Below are 17,359 nucleotides of genomic sequence, written 5' to 3'. Positions count from 1 at the left end.
AAAAGGAAATTTCATGATTTAGGGAAAATATTTTTATGCAAACATATTGCCCAACTATCCATTTCCACAAACTATGGTATATATCTATGGTATATATCAACCTTTTAGAAAGAACACTTAAGTACCTTAGTAACAGGCAACCTTATTGCACGAATGTAATCTACTACCCCTATATTTAATGTCCACTTTGACCCACCATACAATGAGATTATGCTATTCACCCTTGAACCATTTCAAAATTCAACTTCTGTCCTTGATATGTAATTTGCATTGTGTTACCTTAGCAGCTTTGAAAAATAACTTTTGAACCAATTAGATAGTATATGTAAATTTCCCATAATACAACATAATTTCAGAAAAGTTCAATTTTGGAAAAGGTGTTATGCATTCAAGGCTACCATGTAATGATTTAACAGTTGGTTTCTAAGAAAAAAGTTAAGAAAGAATATGCGAAAATATGGTAAAGCCTTTCATAAACTTTTGCTGTCCTAAGTAAAATAAACGTAGAAATATCATCGAATTGTAAACATTGATAATACTCTTGGATATCACCATTAGAAGTAATATTGTCACATGACTTTAGTCAGCGACCATCTTCCTGTCTGTTTTAAATGTAGGAGTAAATTCATTGGAAAGTACAAAAAATTTCATGAAATCCCAGTTGTAGTACACTGAAATAGTTAGTCAAAAAGCTGGACATGAATTTATCGCAAATACTTTTGATGTGAATTTAAGAGAAGGCTCTATGTTGTCATATTTGACATAGAGTAAATATCGAAGATTATTTCAACATAAAGCTTTGAGATACTTTGGTATGATATTAAAGTTTTAATATTTCAACTTTAATATTTTTTTCAATTTTCTTCAAGGTAACATAATAGAGTTAAGTATTGCATTTTTGGATGGCGATGACCTGAGTGTTACGATTTTTCTCAGGGTTAGATTTCAGAAAAGTAAACAAAAGAATGATATTAAAATTTCTGTAATACATTCAATCGTGAACTTGTTATTTGCCGAAAGTGTATTCTTACAAAAGATTTGATTAAAAACCTACTCATGGCTTACAAGCCAGTAAATGTCAAAACGATTTTACTACAATACAACAATGTCTAAATGAGATATCAATTTCAGCTGTATTAAACATGAGAGAAATAATATATAGGATATCCTTAGTAATTGTAACTCATTAGGTCCTTAATTGGCAGGAGAAATACCAATAAACCATATGTATATTTAATAATAGGTGAAGTAATAACTAGAAATCGTTTATATTTTATTATCCAATAATCCTTTTCGTAACAAATTTATTGTCCAATAATCCTTGTTGTAACAAATAGATTCCAGGTTATCTTATTTTGTCAAACAAGAACTTCAGTTTTAATGCATGTCTAAACATACGATCTCTTATTGAATATTCTTTGATCTACTAAACTTTTTTTCATTTTTCTCTTTTAATATACAGGTTAACATTCTGTGATGTTTTTTTAATTTAAATATTTGTATTTTTTTGCTTTAATATTTGCATGTCATTCTACTGGAATGTCTCTTTTTTATTTGAAAATAAATATACTTTCAAAAGGGTGGGAGGAGAATTTGCAAAGCAGGTAAATGTCAGATAACAGGGTTGAGAAAAAATCCTGTTATCTTGTACCTCTCACAGAAAGAAAATCTAAATTTTAGGGGACATATGAAAACCTATAAATACTTGATATGCCAAATACCGTATCAACCAAGGGTTGAAATAACAGTATTTTTATCTATGTATTGAAGTGTCATATAAGAATTTCAAATATATCCAAAGAAATTCTTTGATCCAGATTAAACAATGTGTTTTTATTTTAGGCACTGTCTTTAAATTGAAGTAAATTCAAATTATTTTTTACACATTTGTGGACCATTTGCAGCAAAATAATGCAAAGGAACTGAATTGTCTTTTACTGAATTTATGGAAAGAAAAAAGAAAATCCTATATTTTCTGGTGACTACATTTTTAGGTCTGGTTATTTTTAGAAAGGATCAGATTTGTCAGGACCTAACGATTCCCCTGTGACCAACTCCTGCTAATCCTTTATATGTTGTTCTGTAGCGTTTAATTATTTAGATTCTTCAGTTTATCATCATTGATTTGAACTTTTACTTGACCTACTTTTAGTTCAGTTTCAGTTAAATGACACATAATATAGAACAATGCTAATTTCTGTAACAATTTTCACAAAACTTATTTTTGCATGAATTAACACTGCAATATAATTTTCGTCAATAGTTAGTGATAATTTCATATTGTGTAATATAATGTTGATATACCTGCCCTCGATTAATGTCTAAAGTATGATTTTATGTATCTCTTTGCAGCACGAAACGATAGATCCCAATACATTCAGCTTTGACATGTTCTTTCACTTTTACCGACAATTGGTGGGACGAACTGAAGTTGATAAAGTGTTTGATGAAAGGTATGTTAAATGGCTAAGATATGATTGATGGTCATAATGTTGGTGTCATGTGGGGAGATCCATAATTCTAGGAAAAGGGAGGTGGGGGTCATAATTTGTAAAGGTAAAAATGGTGGAGAGTTGAGAGAGCTAATTTTAAAAAAAGTTTCACTAGCCTGTAAACTATGAGGTTCTGAGTTTGAACCCTACACATATCAGGTTTATCAGTTTTACAGCCTTATGTCAGTGATCTCTCTGTTTCTTTCTCCACCAATACAATCTGACCATAACTATATAGGCAATAGTGGTTCAAGTGAGGTTAAACACCAACATTCAATCCATTAGAATCAGAATCACTAGTATTAGTTTTGTGAAGAAAATGTCACCTGTTATCATGAAAATTTTGTGAATGGTCACAATATCACCAGTAATCATGATTTTATTGTAAAGGGTCACAATATCACCAGTAATCATGATTGTATTGTAAAGGGTCACAATATCACCAGTAATCATGATTGTATTGTAAAGGGTCACAATATCACCAGTAATCATGATTTTATTGTAAAGGGTCACAATATCACCAGTAATCATGATTGTATTGTAAAGGGTCACAATATCACCAGTAATCATGATTTTATTGTAACGGGTCACAATATCACCAGTAATCATGATTGTATTGTAAAGGGTCACAATATCACCAGTAATCATGAAAATTTTGTGAAGGGTCACAATATCAGAAGTAATAAGGATAGTTTGTGAAGGATCACAATATCACCAGTAAATATGATTGTATTGTAAAGGGTCACAATATCACCAGTAATCATGATTGTATTGTAAAGGGTCACAATATCACCAGTAATCATGATTGTATTGTAAAGGGTCACAATATCACCAGTAATCATGAAAATTTTGTGAAGGGTCACAATATCACCAGTAATCATGATTGTATTGTAAAGGGTCACAATATCACCAGTAATCATGATTGTATTGTAAAGGGTCACAATATCACCAGTAATCATGAAAATTTTGTGAAGGGTCACAATATCACAAGTAATAAGGATAGTTTGTGAAGGATCACAATATCACCAGTAAACATGATTGTATTGTAAAGGGTCACAATATCACCAGTAATCGTGATTGTATTGTAAAGGGTCACAATATCACCAGTTATCATGAAAGTTTGTGAAGGGTCACAATATCACCAGTAATCATGAAAGTTTGTGAAGGATCACAATATCACAAGTAATAAGGATAGTTTGTGAAGGATCACAACATCACCAGTAATGATGAAAGTTTTGTGAAGGGCCATAATATCATCAGTAATCATTATAGTTATATGAAGGGCCACAATATCACCTGTTATCAAGATTATTTTGTGAAGGGCACCCAAAATATCACCTGAGTAATCATTATAGATTGTTATAGTTTTGTGAAGAATATCACCAGTAATCATAGCTTTGTGAAAGGTGGCAATATCACCAGTAATCATGATAGTTTTGTGAACAATCACACTATCACAAGTAATCTATGATTGCTTTGGGATTTCTTGATCACGATTACATTTTTGATAATAAAGAAAAAATATATATAATAATAAAAAGAAATCCTGTTTAAGTTGATAACTGGACTCCACTGTTATTTGATTCAAGATGTTTTAATTTTTTTAATACAGGATCCTGAAATGTTGCTTTTATTTAATTTCATAATATTAAACTATTTTGTATATGTTATAAACTTTTCTCAAAATAAATTGATATACATTATAAAATATATTACATAAATTTACAATGTTTCTTCGTTTATTCTCTTGTTTATATAGTTATACAATCTGATAAAATCATGAACCAGTATAAACTCAAGGTCAAATTGAAGTTATTAACTGTCCATCAATGTGATTGTTTATTTGAAAACAACATTACTTATATGAAGTTAGAGTGTTTATGACACATAAAATTTAAGTGAAAATTTGTGGGACATCTATGTTTATGTTTATGCACCACTGTTAAGTGGCTAGGGCACTAAGTGCAGGGGCAGATCCAGCCATTTTAAAAAGGGGGTTCCTAACCCAGGACAAAAGGGGGGGTACCAACTACATGTCTCCATTCAAATGCATTGATCGTCCAAAAATAAGGGGGGGTTCCATTCCTCAGGAATCTCCCCTCTGGATCCGCGCCTAAAGTGTGTGTAACCTATGTTCTGGTATCATTCCATCCTTTTGAAATGAATTACAATCCCATTCCACATCAAAAAGTTCATGTTTTCAGTTATGCCTGAGTGAATAAAGGGAGATATAGATTTTGAGCTGATCTTTTTTTTTTTTTTTACTTATAATGCTGTTACATAGAAATAAGGAAATGTGGTATGAGTGCCAATGAGACGACTCTCCATCCAAGTCACAATTTGTAAAAAGTAAACCATTACAGATCAAAGTACATCCTTTAACGCATAGCCTTGGCTCACACGGAACAGCAAGCTCTAAGGAGCCCCAAAATGACAATTCAGTCAGGAACACCAAAGGTCTCATCTTTCCAATATATGAGAAACACTTATGAAGCAAATCAACAGGTTCCTATGTCATATACTGTGGATTTATGAATATTAGTTGAATACCAATTTTTAATACAAAATTTCTTTTGGCTTATATGCAGACTTTTGGAAAACCACAAAATCAGCTCAGCACCGAAATACAATTTTTCCTCAGACCATGAAAATTTATACCCACAAAAATAAATGAATCCACAGTACCTTTAAACATGATGTACTGATTATCATTGCTTTTCATTCTGGAAGATTTTTTTTTACAGAATTGTTCTCTTACACACGAGGCATGCTTCTACACAATTACATTTATCAAAATCTTAATTAGGGTACAAGGATACATTTTTTTTTTTAAATGCATCTGCAATTTTGTGAATTTTCTCCGAAGGAATTGCTTGAAACTGGAAAAGTACATTTTTTATTTTATACTGGTTCATGTTATCTATTAAAATTGAACCTTTTTCAAATAAGAATTTGTATTAAACTTTTATATTGTTCATTTTTAGTGGTGCAAAGAAAAAGCCAATTTTAACAGTGAATCAGTTTTGGCAGTTTTTAAATAGAGAACAAAGGGATCCTAGACTAAATGAAATTCTGTACCCGCATTGTACACCGGCAATGGCTCAGGAATACATATCTAAGTATGAAACAAAAGTAGGAATGGCAGAAAGAGGTAAGAAAATTCTTATTTACATATTTTTATAAAAGCATATACTTTGTGTTTTTGAAAATACTTGACCAGAAAGCATATTTAGAAACAACTGTTTAGCTAAAGTTATTATTATAGACCTTGTATGTTTGTTATGTGGATTAGCAGTTTAGTTGATTCCATCATAAATGCATATAGGTTCGGTATATACACATACATGTATTAGCTGAAAGTGCAGTCATTTTGAGATGGCATTATGGATTTTATATCTATATAGTACAAATAATCATATATATAGACAATAAAGTTTGTTTAGTCGTGAAGTTGTGAAATGTAAATTTGTGTATATAGTACCGTATATCATATATGTGAATTTTTACGTGAATATTTAAAAAGCCTTCTGTAGATCATGCTGAGTAGATAAGCAGTTTCAAATAGAATTTTTGATCATTTTGTGCAAAAGCTGTTCATTATAGCACATTCATACTCTTTGTGTAAAGACAGTTCATCATACATGTAGCACATTGATACATTTTATGCAAAAGTTGTTCATTATATCATATGTATGAATTAAAATAAAAGCAATTCATTTTGGTACATTTATACATTTTGTGCATATATATATATATATATCATATTTCTCTACTTCTTCGTCAATTTATCCCTTTCTGCACCCATTGTATAAAAAAATTTAATTAACGTGTGGTTCGTTTGATCTCAGTTTTTCATTGGTTAAAATCCGATTGTGACGTCGACTTTTCTTGTTTTCCTCTGAATTTCCTAATATGACGGCATGAAAAAAGGCGACCATACCTGATGACGTCACATAGAAAGAACACATCTTTTTGCAGATCAATCGCAAAGAAGGAATAAGTTTGCCTGCGTATTGTTTGAAAATCATTAGAGAAACAGATTCTACCACCAAATCTCGTGTAATACGATATTTATCCACTCTCGACAGTTAAATTTTAAATTTGAAAATTTAACTGTCTCGAGTGGATAAATATCGTATCACACTCAATGCAGTGGTAGAATCTATATGTATACATTTCATGCAAAGACAGTTCATTCTAGCACATTAATACATTTTGTGCAAAAGCAGTTTGTTATAGCACATTCATGTATTTAATGCAAACACAATTCATAATAGCATTTGTATACATTTTGTGCAAAAGCAGTTTACAATTGCACATATATACATTTTTCTTGGATAGTACATGTGTAATTCCTTATAACACATTTAAACATTTTGTGAAAAAGTTATTATATAACACATTTATAAATTTTGTGAAAAAGCAATTCATAATTGCACATAAAAGTTATTTATACATTTTATGCAAAAGCAGTTCATTATAGCATATTTATACATATTATGCGAAAGCAATTCATGATAGCACATGTTTATGCAAAAACAATTCACAATAGCACATTCATACATTTATGCAAAAGCAGTTTATTAAAGCACATCTATACATTTTATGCAAAAAAGGTTCATGATAGCACATTTATCTATTATGTACAAGAGTAGTACATTTACATTGAGCACATGTGTTAATTAAGTAGACTCAACAAATATTTTGATTTGCTCAGCAGTAGTGATTTGATGTTTTACACATATAGAATCTACACAGAAGCAGTTAGATGTCTAATCTTGAGTGTGTATTCAGCTTTAAAATAGTTTGTAGAACTACTGAATTGTGTGCTAAAGCGACTTTTAAGCCAATGTGAAGTTACCTAACAGAAAATAATCATTATTAATTTTCATGCCATTGTGAATTTTACATTGCATATTTTAATCGTCTTTTCTGCTCATGTTATTTTTTGCATAGATGCAGTTTATTGGAAATGTTGACTATACAGGGTTAGGAAAATTCTGAATTTGTCTAGTAATTGCCTTTTTAAACTTCATATAAATTCAGATGCATACATGTATTATATAGTCTCCTTAAATTTTGTGAACATTTGCTGAGTTAGATTTTGACAGATAAGTGTTTAAAGTTTTAAGTATTGTCTAATGCATTACATTTATTTTAATGTTTTTTAGTTATTTTACAACTAAAATTATGTAAATTTTAACCAAATTTTAGAAATTTGTAAATTATATTTTGAATGTCCATACATAAATATTTATAATATCTGGTTCAAATTAATTGAACTTAGTTGATTAACACTAGTACAGTATAAGATTTGCAATTTGGTCTCTGAAAAAACTAACAAGATATTATGCTATTTGTTATAATTCTGCCTAAAAATCTCAAACAAAAAGAAGGAACTTTATATTATGAAAACAATGTTCAGGTAGATACATATGAAATGATACAGAGTTATGTTAAAATTCACATGATGTACTTTACTTTTTTATTTGATTTTGAAACAGATTATGAGTTTTCCTTAAAAGTAATGACTAAAAAATTGTCCTTGAGTTTTGATGCACAGCCATCGGTAATGTCAACAACAACAAAATAAATAAAATTAGCATACAAAATAAATTATTTGTAAAAGTGCAGTTGATGCTGATGTAGGATAACCTAGACATACAAATCTATTTCTTATAACATAAATATAACAAATAAATAATCTTTTTCTCATATTTAAACCACTTATTGGAAGTTATATCTTTGTAGTTATTCAATCAAAAAACTTTTGTAAAGAAAGTGAATCTTTACATTTCATTTTTTAGTGCAATCTGTCTTATATTCACCTCATTTTTATGCACTTTTTCTCACATCATCATATTTATTGTTTAGCCGAGGAAGGTAAGAGGCATGTTTAAATGTGGCATGAGTTTAGACTAGACAGTCTTACAATACACCATCCTGTTTGCTCATCTGGTTTAAAGGATAGTCTGCATTCCCGATTTGTCCATCTAGAATAGATGAAAAATTTGTGTTTAATACATCCTGCCCTACCTCACAGGAAGTCACAATCCTCACTTTTTTATCTGGTTAATAAATGTCTTGATATTGAGGACAATTTAAGCCCTTCTTCCTTGAAGCTATGAACAGTCTTTGATCCTCACCATATTCTTGAATACATAGTATTTTTGCCATCATGAGTTATCGCTATAAACCCTGAAAAAGTCCATTCCCCGAAAAAGCTGTTCAAAACTAAGATGATATTACCAGACTTTTGCAACCATTTCCGTGACTTTGAATAACACTGATTTTACAAGGTCTTGAGTTTGAACTCTGTGAATCAAACTTTGTATTAGATTAAGAAACAAATTATAATATTTGATATGCTAGATAAGAGGTACAGTCTAAATGAAGTGGTATGATTGGCCATGAGACAACTTTCCACATTAGACCAAATGACTCAGAACTATAGGTCACCTTACAGCCAAGTCTACCAATTCTTGTGTTTATTCCTATATAGTTTGTTAAGCATGAAATATTTGCCACTGGAAGTTAAGCAAACAACATTCAAACAATGTAAAAAGAGGCAATACCAGTTTTAGACTTGTAACATACTCCTATGAATCAATTATGACAGTCCTCATTTTTATGGGATATCCCATTGCATCCACATTAACAGCAGGATTGTTGTCTTATAAGGCATATAGTGTCCTAAGGAACCTGTTGTTTAGTGGTTGTCATTTAACATGGTTCATAAGTCTTTCTCAATAGTTTTCCTGTTTGAATGGTCTTACACTAGTTATTTTGGGGCCATTTATAGCTTGCTGTCCAGTGTGAGCCAAGGCTCTTTGTTAAAGGCTGTACTTTGACCTGTAATGGTTTTTCTTTCTTTTACAAATTGTGACTTGAATTTATAGTTGTCATTGGCACTCATACCACATCTTCTTATATCCATAACCTAAGTGTGTGAAAGTTGCGATACATGGTGACAAATGGGTGTATTGTAAGCTGTGAGTTTGATAAATAATTCGCATTGATTATCAATGTTCATAATTTCTATCTAATTTTTAAGTTGAAAGGTCAAATGTCACCATATATTAGTATAGAATTTAATACAGCACCGGAGCATGGTCTTATTCCTCATTTTCATCATAAATAACATTTTTATTTTGCCATATTTTATTTTCATGGTTTTTTTTTATAGATTAGTTATTTTTATGGTTCTTTATTAAAAAGAATATTAGATATTTTTATTTACATTCTACACACTATATATCATTCTTTTTGTTATCATAGATTTAGAAAGAAAAACAAATGGACCTGTATCAGTAGATTATTTAAAAACAAGTATTTGATATTAAATGATATCAAATATCAGTGGGATGTTATAATAGTTTATTACTTTGTAGTTTAAGGGTACAAGGTCAAATAGATTTTTTTTGTGTGGTCCACAAATGTGACTAACTGGTTTATTTACCATTTATTGACAAGATGATTTTGGAATGGTTTCTCTCTGGTAAAAAATTGGTGTAAAAAGAATTCAAAGAAATGCTAACCAACTATCCTATTGTCTGATTTGTATTACCAATAAAAAAGAGGACACACATGTACTTTTGTGCATTTAATTCAGGTAGCAAACAGCGGTCATTATTATTTAAATATAAATTTTTAGCAAATTGGTCTGTATTGGAATTTAAAACATTTTAATGGTTTCCTGGATTAAAACTTCAACTGTTATTCTTGAAACCCAAAGAGGCCAGAAACAATAGCTGACTATCTTATGGTCATTTTTACCTGACAAATTTTGGTACTTAAGTTGTAATGAATACCCTAAAAATATGTGGAATGCATCAATGAGATAGCAACCCAACAATAAAGAACAACTTTCTTGATTAGATAAAAAAAAATCACATCCTTTTTGTCCACTTGCTTTCCCAGTAAAATGTCTTTGAATATAATCTGCTATTACTACTTCAACGTCAGGTAAAGTATACAGTGAAACCTGATTAAAGCGAACCCTGAATAAACCAGAAACCTGTCTAATCCAAACTTGTTCTGAAGACCAATCATATCACATTTTATGCATTGTGAACCTGATGAAACCGAATACCTGCCAAAACCGAACAAAATCTCAAGTCCCGAAAGGGTTCAGTTTAGTCAGGTTTCACTGTATATACTAAAATTTCAAACATTGTTTGCAAGAGATGAATAATTATGGGAGATATTGATCTGTTAGCATGATTAAGGCCTTGAGGGAATTATCAAAGTCATGCAATTTTAATGTCCAGTATGAAATATTGCCTTGGGATAAGTCAATGTATTATTAAATTTGATAATCTGTGTATTCTCTCTATCAATCAAGGACTGTTCAAAATTAACCTTTCTGATGAATGTCAGGATTTAGTTATATTTAGTTAAGGATTCATATTTTAATTAGCAGTAAAACAACAAATGGAAAAATCTGTTGGTCCTTTTAATAGAGAGGGGTCAAAGAATTTTCTTCTTGAATTTGAATTGGGTTGTTTAATATTGCAGGAACTTATAAGTGACAAGCCAGTTAAATCAGCAAGAACTCTGGATTTAATTAAAGTGTGATGTGAGAATAAACACATTGTTTTCACCGGAATTCTATTACAATGTACTTGCAATTATTTTCTCTGCAATTTGTGATAAAACCCAATCCTACTCTATTCCTCTTACACTTCACTTCAATTTTTGAATACTTTTGATGGACTATTATTATCTATCAAGAATTTGGAAGGACTTGCATTTCACTATCCATTTTTGATATTCCATGCCTTTATAAGGAAGTTGCATTTTCAAGTTAGATAAAAATATTGAATTTAGATCAAATACCTAACTGTACAGGCTGCACATAGATGCAACATTGGAATCCAGATCTTTTAACCCTATGAAGGTCATGAAATGGAGTAACGAAAAAATTATTTATCTTATAATAAAATAGTTTTATGGGTTTATTGGTTTGAAAAGGAGAATGTTTAGTCAGGGTAAAATTGCGTTAGTAAGTTTTGGAAATACCCCCAAAAAATCCAAGCAATTTTACACTTCAAACCACTAAATTCTTTTCTTTTTATAAAAGATGTGGATTTATTTGGTCTCATATTCTTAAGTTGTTCTCTGTTAAAAAAAGAGGATGACCATTGCAACTTATACTTATAAAAAGATGAAAGGGACCACCATTTAAGCAACATAGAATTTGCAATAATATTATCACTAAGATTTTATTTTTTTTCTTGACAGATGTATTGAATTAACAATCTAGAAATACAATATATTCATAATTATTCTCTACCTAGAGCTTGTTTCACAACTTTCTTCCTACTATTATATTGTTATCATTAGTAATACTAACTTGATCATGAAAAAGGAGTGATTTTTCATGTTAAATATTCATGAAAATGACAACTCACTCTGACATATTTCTTTTTTTCTGGTTACAGGCAATGTGACCCAAGAGGGATTTCTGAAGTTTCTGATGGGAGAAGAGAACAATGTGGTAGCTCCAGAACTGTTGGATCTGAGTCAAGAAATGACACATCCCTTAGCTCACTACTTCATCAATTCTAGCCATAATACGTACTTAACAGGTATTTAATGATGAAGAACAAAAAATATGTCCCTTACTGCTAAATGGTAGGGGCTTGAATTGAATTATTATGCAAGATTTTCATGGACTATAATGTAAAGTACTACCTACAAATGGAAAAGTGACAGTCAACATAAAAGATAATGAAATCCCTGTTTCGATCAATTTATTCAATGTTTAATTATTAAAAAACATTACAGCAGATTCCAATGAGCGTTTAGGGAAAGGTAATATCTTTGGTTAGCTTGCTTGTAAGCTGAACCGTGAAGTCATTATTAGGTCAGGTATACTACCCTCCTTTCAAAGGAGCATAGTCCAACAGACAGTTGATTAGTTATCTATTGGACTTGTCTATTCTTAGTGTAGGGTAGTTTACCTAACCTAACAATGACTTCACGGTTCAGCTAACAAGCAAGCTAACCAACTATATTACCTTTAGCTACACACTCAATGGAATCCGCTGTAATATAAAATAGATTTTAGGATTTAGGATTTATTTAAAAAGAAATATAATTAATTATACACAATTTATCTATCTTTTTTTGGAAAGTTAATAAAATTCAAATACCAAAATTTAGATTTTCATCAAGATTTCAAGGTTCATGGAACATGGTAATGAGCAACTAGAGTAAACTATGCACCCTTTTTTTTATATCCCTCTCCCTCCTTTCAAAAAGGAGTGGTATGCTGGTTCATAACTGTATAACACATTTCTGTCACATTTTTGAGAAATGGCTCTAAGCTTCATCTCTGTACATCATTAAGTGTAACTTTTTACAGTTCCTTTGTGAGTCTACTTTTTGAATGCATTTTATAATGAAAATTTAGTAAAACTTTCAATTTAAAGCTATCTTTATATATTGTGCAGGTCATCAGTTGACTGGTAGATCTTCCACTGAGATGTACCGACAGGTGTTACTGAGTGGGTGTCGCTGTATAGAGCTGGACTGTTGGGATGGGAGGAACAATGATGAGGAACCAATTATAACCCATGGCTATACAATGTGCACAGAAATCTATTTTAAGGTATGTCTTAACATAATGTGGAATTATTGAAGAAGCATGACTGATAAATAATGAATATGCACACAGTATGACATGTACAACAAACAAAAAATAATTCTTATTGATTGTCTTAAGAGTCTGTAACCAGGTCAAGTTTATATTAAGAGTCTGTAACCAGGTCAAGTTTATCTTGTAAGATTTATGTGTAATGCATAATATGGCCATGAAAGTTTGATTGTCAGTGTGTTTGTCCGTGGAATACTGAAGAATATTAGGGAGGTTACATAAATATACATAACGGCTTAAAGTTCAAAACATGCATAATTTATAAGGGTCAATTCTAAAAGCATGTTCAAGCATAAAAGTTTATGACATATATTTAAAACAAATTTTCATGATTGCAATGACTTTTATTTTCTAGGAAGTAATAGAAGCCATAGCTGAAAGTGCCTTTAAAACATCAGAATATCCAGTCATACTATCATTTGAAAATCATTGCTCGTAAGTTGTTAGAGAAGTGGTAAGGGGTGATGATCATGTTTTCTGCATTGTAAAAAATTGCCGGAAAGTCACAGTGTAAAATTGAGAATGAAAACAAGGAATTTTTCAAAGAGACAACTAATCAACCAATGAGCAGAGAACAGCAGAAGGCCACCAGTGGGTCTTCAATACAGCTAGAAAATCCCCCACCTGGAGACGTGCTTCATTTGGTCTCTGAACAAAAATGAGTACTTTTCCAGTGATAATTAACTTGGAAAAATATAAATGTAAAATATAAAATACAAAGGCCAGAGGCCAGAGGCTCCCGACTTGGGACAAGGCAAAAATGCGGCTGTATTATATTTTTAAGGAGTGAGCACAGCAAAAAACTTTGAAAAGCTTCAGATTGTTTTGAACAACTGATATTTTTCAACAAGTATATTTGATTTGTGATCTAAAAAACATTAAGTGTCATCACTAAGTTTTGATTTCAGTAAGATCTAGTCAGGTGATACAGGAAAGACAGATATATACAATTAGTGTTGGCGGACTTCAATTTTAATGATAAAAGGAAAGTTTGTTTGTTCATTTGTTTATTAGCAAGTTAAATCTTGATTTTCCCCCCTGTTTTTTACTATATCAAATACAATTTTCAAGTAGACACTTTTAGAAACTAGAAAAAAGATTCTATTTAAATATCTGTATTATTAATGGCTAATTTTCTACATTACAGACCAAAACAACAAGCGAAAATGGCTTCCCATTGTAGGAACATTTTTGGAGACCTGTTGTTAACAGAATGTCTTGACGCGTATCCTGTAAGTTATAGGTAGAATTTATGTCTCTAGCCTCCTTCAGAATCATGTGTAGAGGAAAAGTTTGCTATTTATATGTCTAATCACTTGTAGAACTAGAATTTGGGTGCTAACAGGTCAAATACTGAAAGCATAGGTTATTTAATGACCATGATAGGGTAACATAAATAATATAATGTATAGGGGTCTAAGTTTACAGTATTGGCTGTTGTCCTTTCATATTGCTTATATATCGCTGGTTGTCTCACATAATTTTTCTAGTTTGAATTGTTTTACATTTGTCGTTTTTGGGCCTTTTATAGCTGATTATGCAGTATGTGCTTTTCTCATTGTGGAAGACTGTACCATGACCTATAGTTATTAATTTCTGTGTCATTTGGTCTTAGTTGTCTTGTTGGCAATCATACCGCATCTTCTTTTTTTATTTCATATTACTTAAAATTTTGTTGACTGGACTCACATTTCTTGACTATTAACTTATATAAAACATATGATATTTTTTTACTGTTGAATACTGTTACTTATATCTTTATTGAATGTGACTAATATTGCATTTATTTATTCAGCTTGAGTTAGGAGAAGGATTACCCCCACCTTGTGCGATGATGAGAAAAATTATTGTGAAAAATAAGAAGAAACATTTCCATCATAATAAAGGTAAGTTTATGATTTTAAGCAACAAAGGGCCATTTAAGCTTTTTTCATTTTGTTCATTTGATGTTTTATCCAATGATATGGAATTGCAAATCAAGTGCTGTATAAATTTGGATAAAAAAACAAACAAGACACAGTTAGATAATAACTTATTGAATATTGGAGTTCCATTAACCAAGATGACAAACACATGTTCCTTCTTTTTTTTTTTGGCAAGTAAAAGACCGGTAGAAAAATATCAACAATATTTTAGTTTCAATGACATTCATATTTTATTCAACATTCTTGTTCAAGTTCCATGCATGTATACTTTCACTTTCTGTTTATACTCACTATGGTTTTACTGGGACATAACTTATACCTACCTGATTTTGTACTTCCATACCTGCCAACTTTTCAAAATGCCCATGGGGGTTTTACGTGAAAGATGGTTCTTATAGTCCTACAAAACCTTCAAAGGGGCCTTCAAATATATTCTAATGTGGTTTTTTGGTTTCTTTCCTGCTTTATCAAGCTCATAGCCATTGTTAAATTAATTGTTTTCTTTAGAATAGTGGACAAAATTGCTCTTACAATTTGTATTTGGGGGGGGGGGGGGGGGGGGGGGTATGTACTTCAAGCAATTTTCTGTATTGTCTTTATCCTGCACATGTGATGACAGTGACCTAGGCATCCAAACATGTTGATCTCATTAGATTACTGCAGTGATTCCTAAAGTATAGTTTTTATAACAGCTTTCACATTTTGTGTTTTTTATGGTAATAACCCTGCATACCTGAGGCATCCATTTAAAGGATTCTATCATATTCAATATTTACCATCTATCTTGTTGAAGATTCACCAGACGTTGATTCACTGTCATATAATTATTTCTGAATTTTTTTTAGCACAACGTGAACGCGTGAGCAAACAGAACAGTACAACAAAATATGAAGAGGGAGAAGAAAAAGAACAACGACGACGGAACTCAAGTTTGAGTCCAGAAAATAGCGTAGAAAGTCCAGACCAAGATACAACTAATGAATTCATTGGACCTGTTGAGGAGGAGTCTGATACAGACCACAGTGAATATGATTCTGATGAGGAAGAAGGAGTAAAAAGTGAAAGGGACGGAAAAATTGCAAAATATATAGAAGAAAAGGTGAGTTAATTGAGATGACTTAGCTGTACTGTTTTATTTACCTGTAGATCTTAGAACTTCTTTATATTATAATTTGATAGTTCAAATACTTTAAGAACCACTAATGGTAAATCAAGGATATAGGTCAGCTTAAGGGGAGACATAGTGATCCTACATTCCAGCGGCGGCAGCCACAAATATTCACTCTGTGGTTAAAGTTTTTGAAATTTTAATAACTTTATTGAACTATCCTGGATTTCTACCAAACTTTGACAGAAGCTTGTTTATGTTTATAAGATAGTATCCAGGAGTAAATTTTGTAAAAATAAAATTGCATTTTTCCGTATTTTACTTATAAATGGACTTAGTTTTTCTGCCAGGAAACATTTATTACATTCACTTTGTGGTTAAAGTTTTTTAAATTTTGATAACTCTCTTAAACTATCCTGGATTTTTACCAAACTTGGACAGGAGCATGTTTCTAATCATAAGATAGTATCCAGAAGTAATTTTTTTTTTTAATAATTAAATTTTTTCCGTATTTTACTTATAAATGGACTTTCTATCAGTTAACATTACATACAGTCTGCAGTTAAAGTTTTTAAAACATTTTTAAGATTCTTGAACTAGCCTGGATTTTTACCAAACTTGGACAGAAGCTTCTGACAATCAAAAGATAGTATCGAGAGGAATATTTTTATTGATTTTTTTCATCATTTTTGTTGAGTATGTGATTATAAATTAACAGCAAAAGTAGGCGAGACACTGGGTTCCGTGGAACCCTTACAAATTTTCTTGATTACTATGTCAACAATTTATAATTTGAATATATATAAACCTTTGAATATATATTTTTCTTTTGTTTACCATAGGGTACAGCAGGTAGAGAAGCTGAAGCCGGATTAGAAATGTCAGAACTTGTTAATTACATACAGCCAGTTCATTTCCACTCATTTGATACATCCGAAAGTGAGTAAAACAAAAATAATAATGAGATGCATAGGCGGATCTAGGGGGGGGGGGGCCTGGGCCCCCCTCTCGTTGGAAGTTCTGGACCCGCCACTGAGATGTCATAAAATATTTCATAATAACCATAAAAAAAAACTGAAGGCAATGATGAGTTCAACATTAAAAATTTCATCAAAATCAAACCAAGTTTTTGACAATGTTTTAAAAAAATAAGCAAATGTTAATAAGACAGCAA

General features: G+C 31.0%; 1 protein-coding gene across 5 annotated transcripts in view; it reads left to right on the top strand.

The window, feature by feature from the left end:
• Positions 1-17,359, top strand: part of LOC139516495 (1-phosphatidylinositol 4,5-bisphosphate phosphodiesterase beta-1-like) — a 91,236-nt gene that overhangs the window by 52,673 nt on the left and 21,204 nt on the right. For all 5 annotated transcript variants that reach the window (XM_071306643.1, XM_071306644.1, XM_071306645.1 and 2 more), the window contains 9 exons: positions 2,353-2,453; positions 5,477-5,643; positions 11,936-12,082; positions 12,950-13,107; positions 13,508-13,587; positions 14,300-14,384; positions 14,948-15,038; positions 15,923-16,176; positions 17,028-17,124. In XM_071306643.1, the coding sequence (XP_071162744.1) occupies positions 2,353-2,453; positions 5,477-5,643; positions 11,936-12,082; positions 12,950-13,107; positions 13,508-13,587; positions 14,300-14,384; positions 14,948-15,038; positions 15,923-16,176; positions 17,028-17,124 (1,180 nt within the window). The remainder of the gene's footprint in view (positions 1-2,352; positions 2,454-5,476; positions 5,644-11,935; positions 12,083-12,949; positions 13,108-13,507; positions 13,588-14,299; positions 14,385-14,947; positions 15,039-15,922; positions 16,177-17,027; positions 17,125-17,359) is intronic.

The sequence above is a fragment of the Mytilus edulis genome, chromosome 3, assembly GCF_963676685.1.
Source record: "Mytilus edulis chromosome 3, xbMytEdul2.2, whole genome shotgun sequence".
In the NCBI taxonomy this organism is placed as follows: Eukaryota; Metazoa; Mollusca; class Bivalvia; order Mytilida; family Mytilidae; genus Mytilus; species Mytilus edulis.
This window is presented reverse-complemented; position numbering and strand designations above follow the sequence as displayed.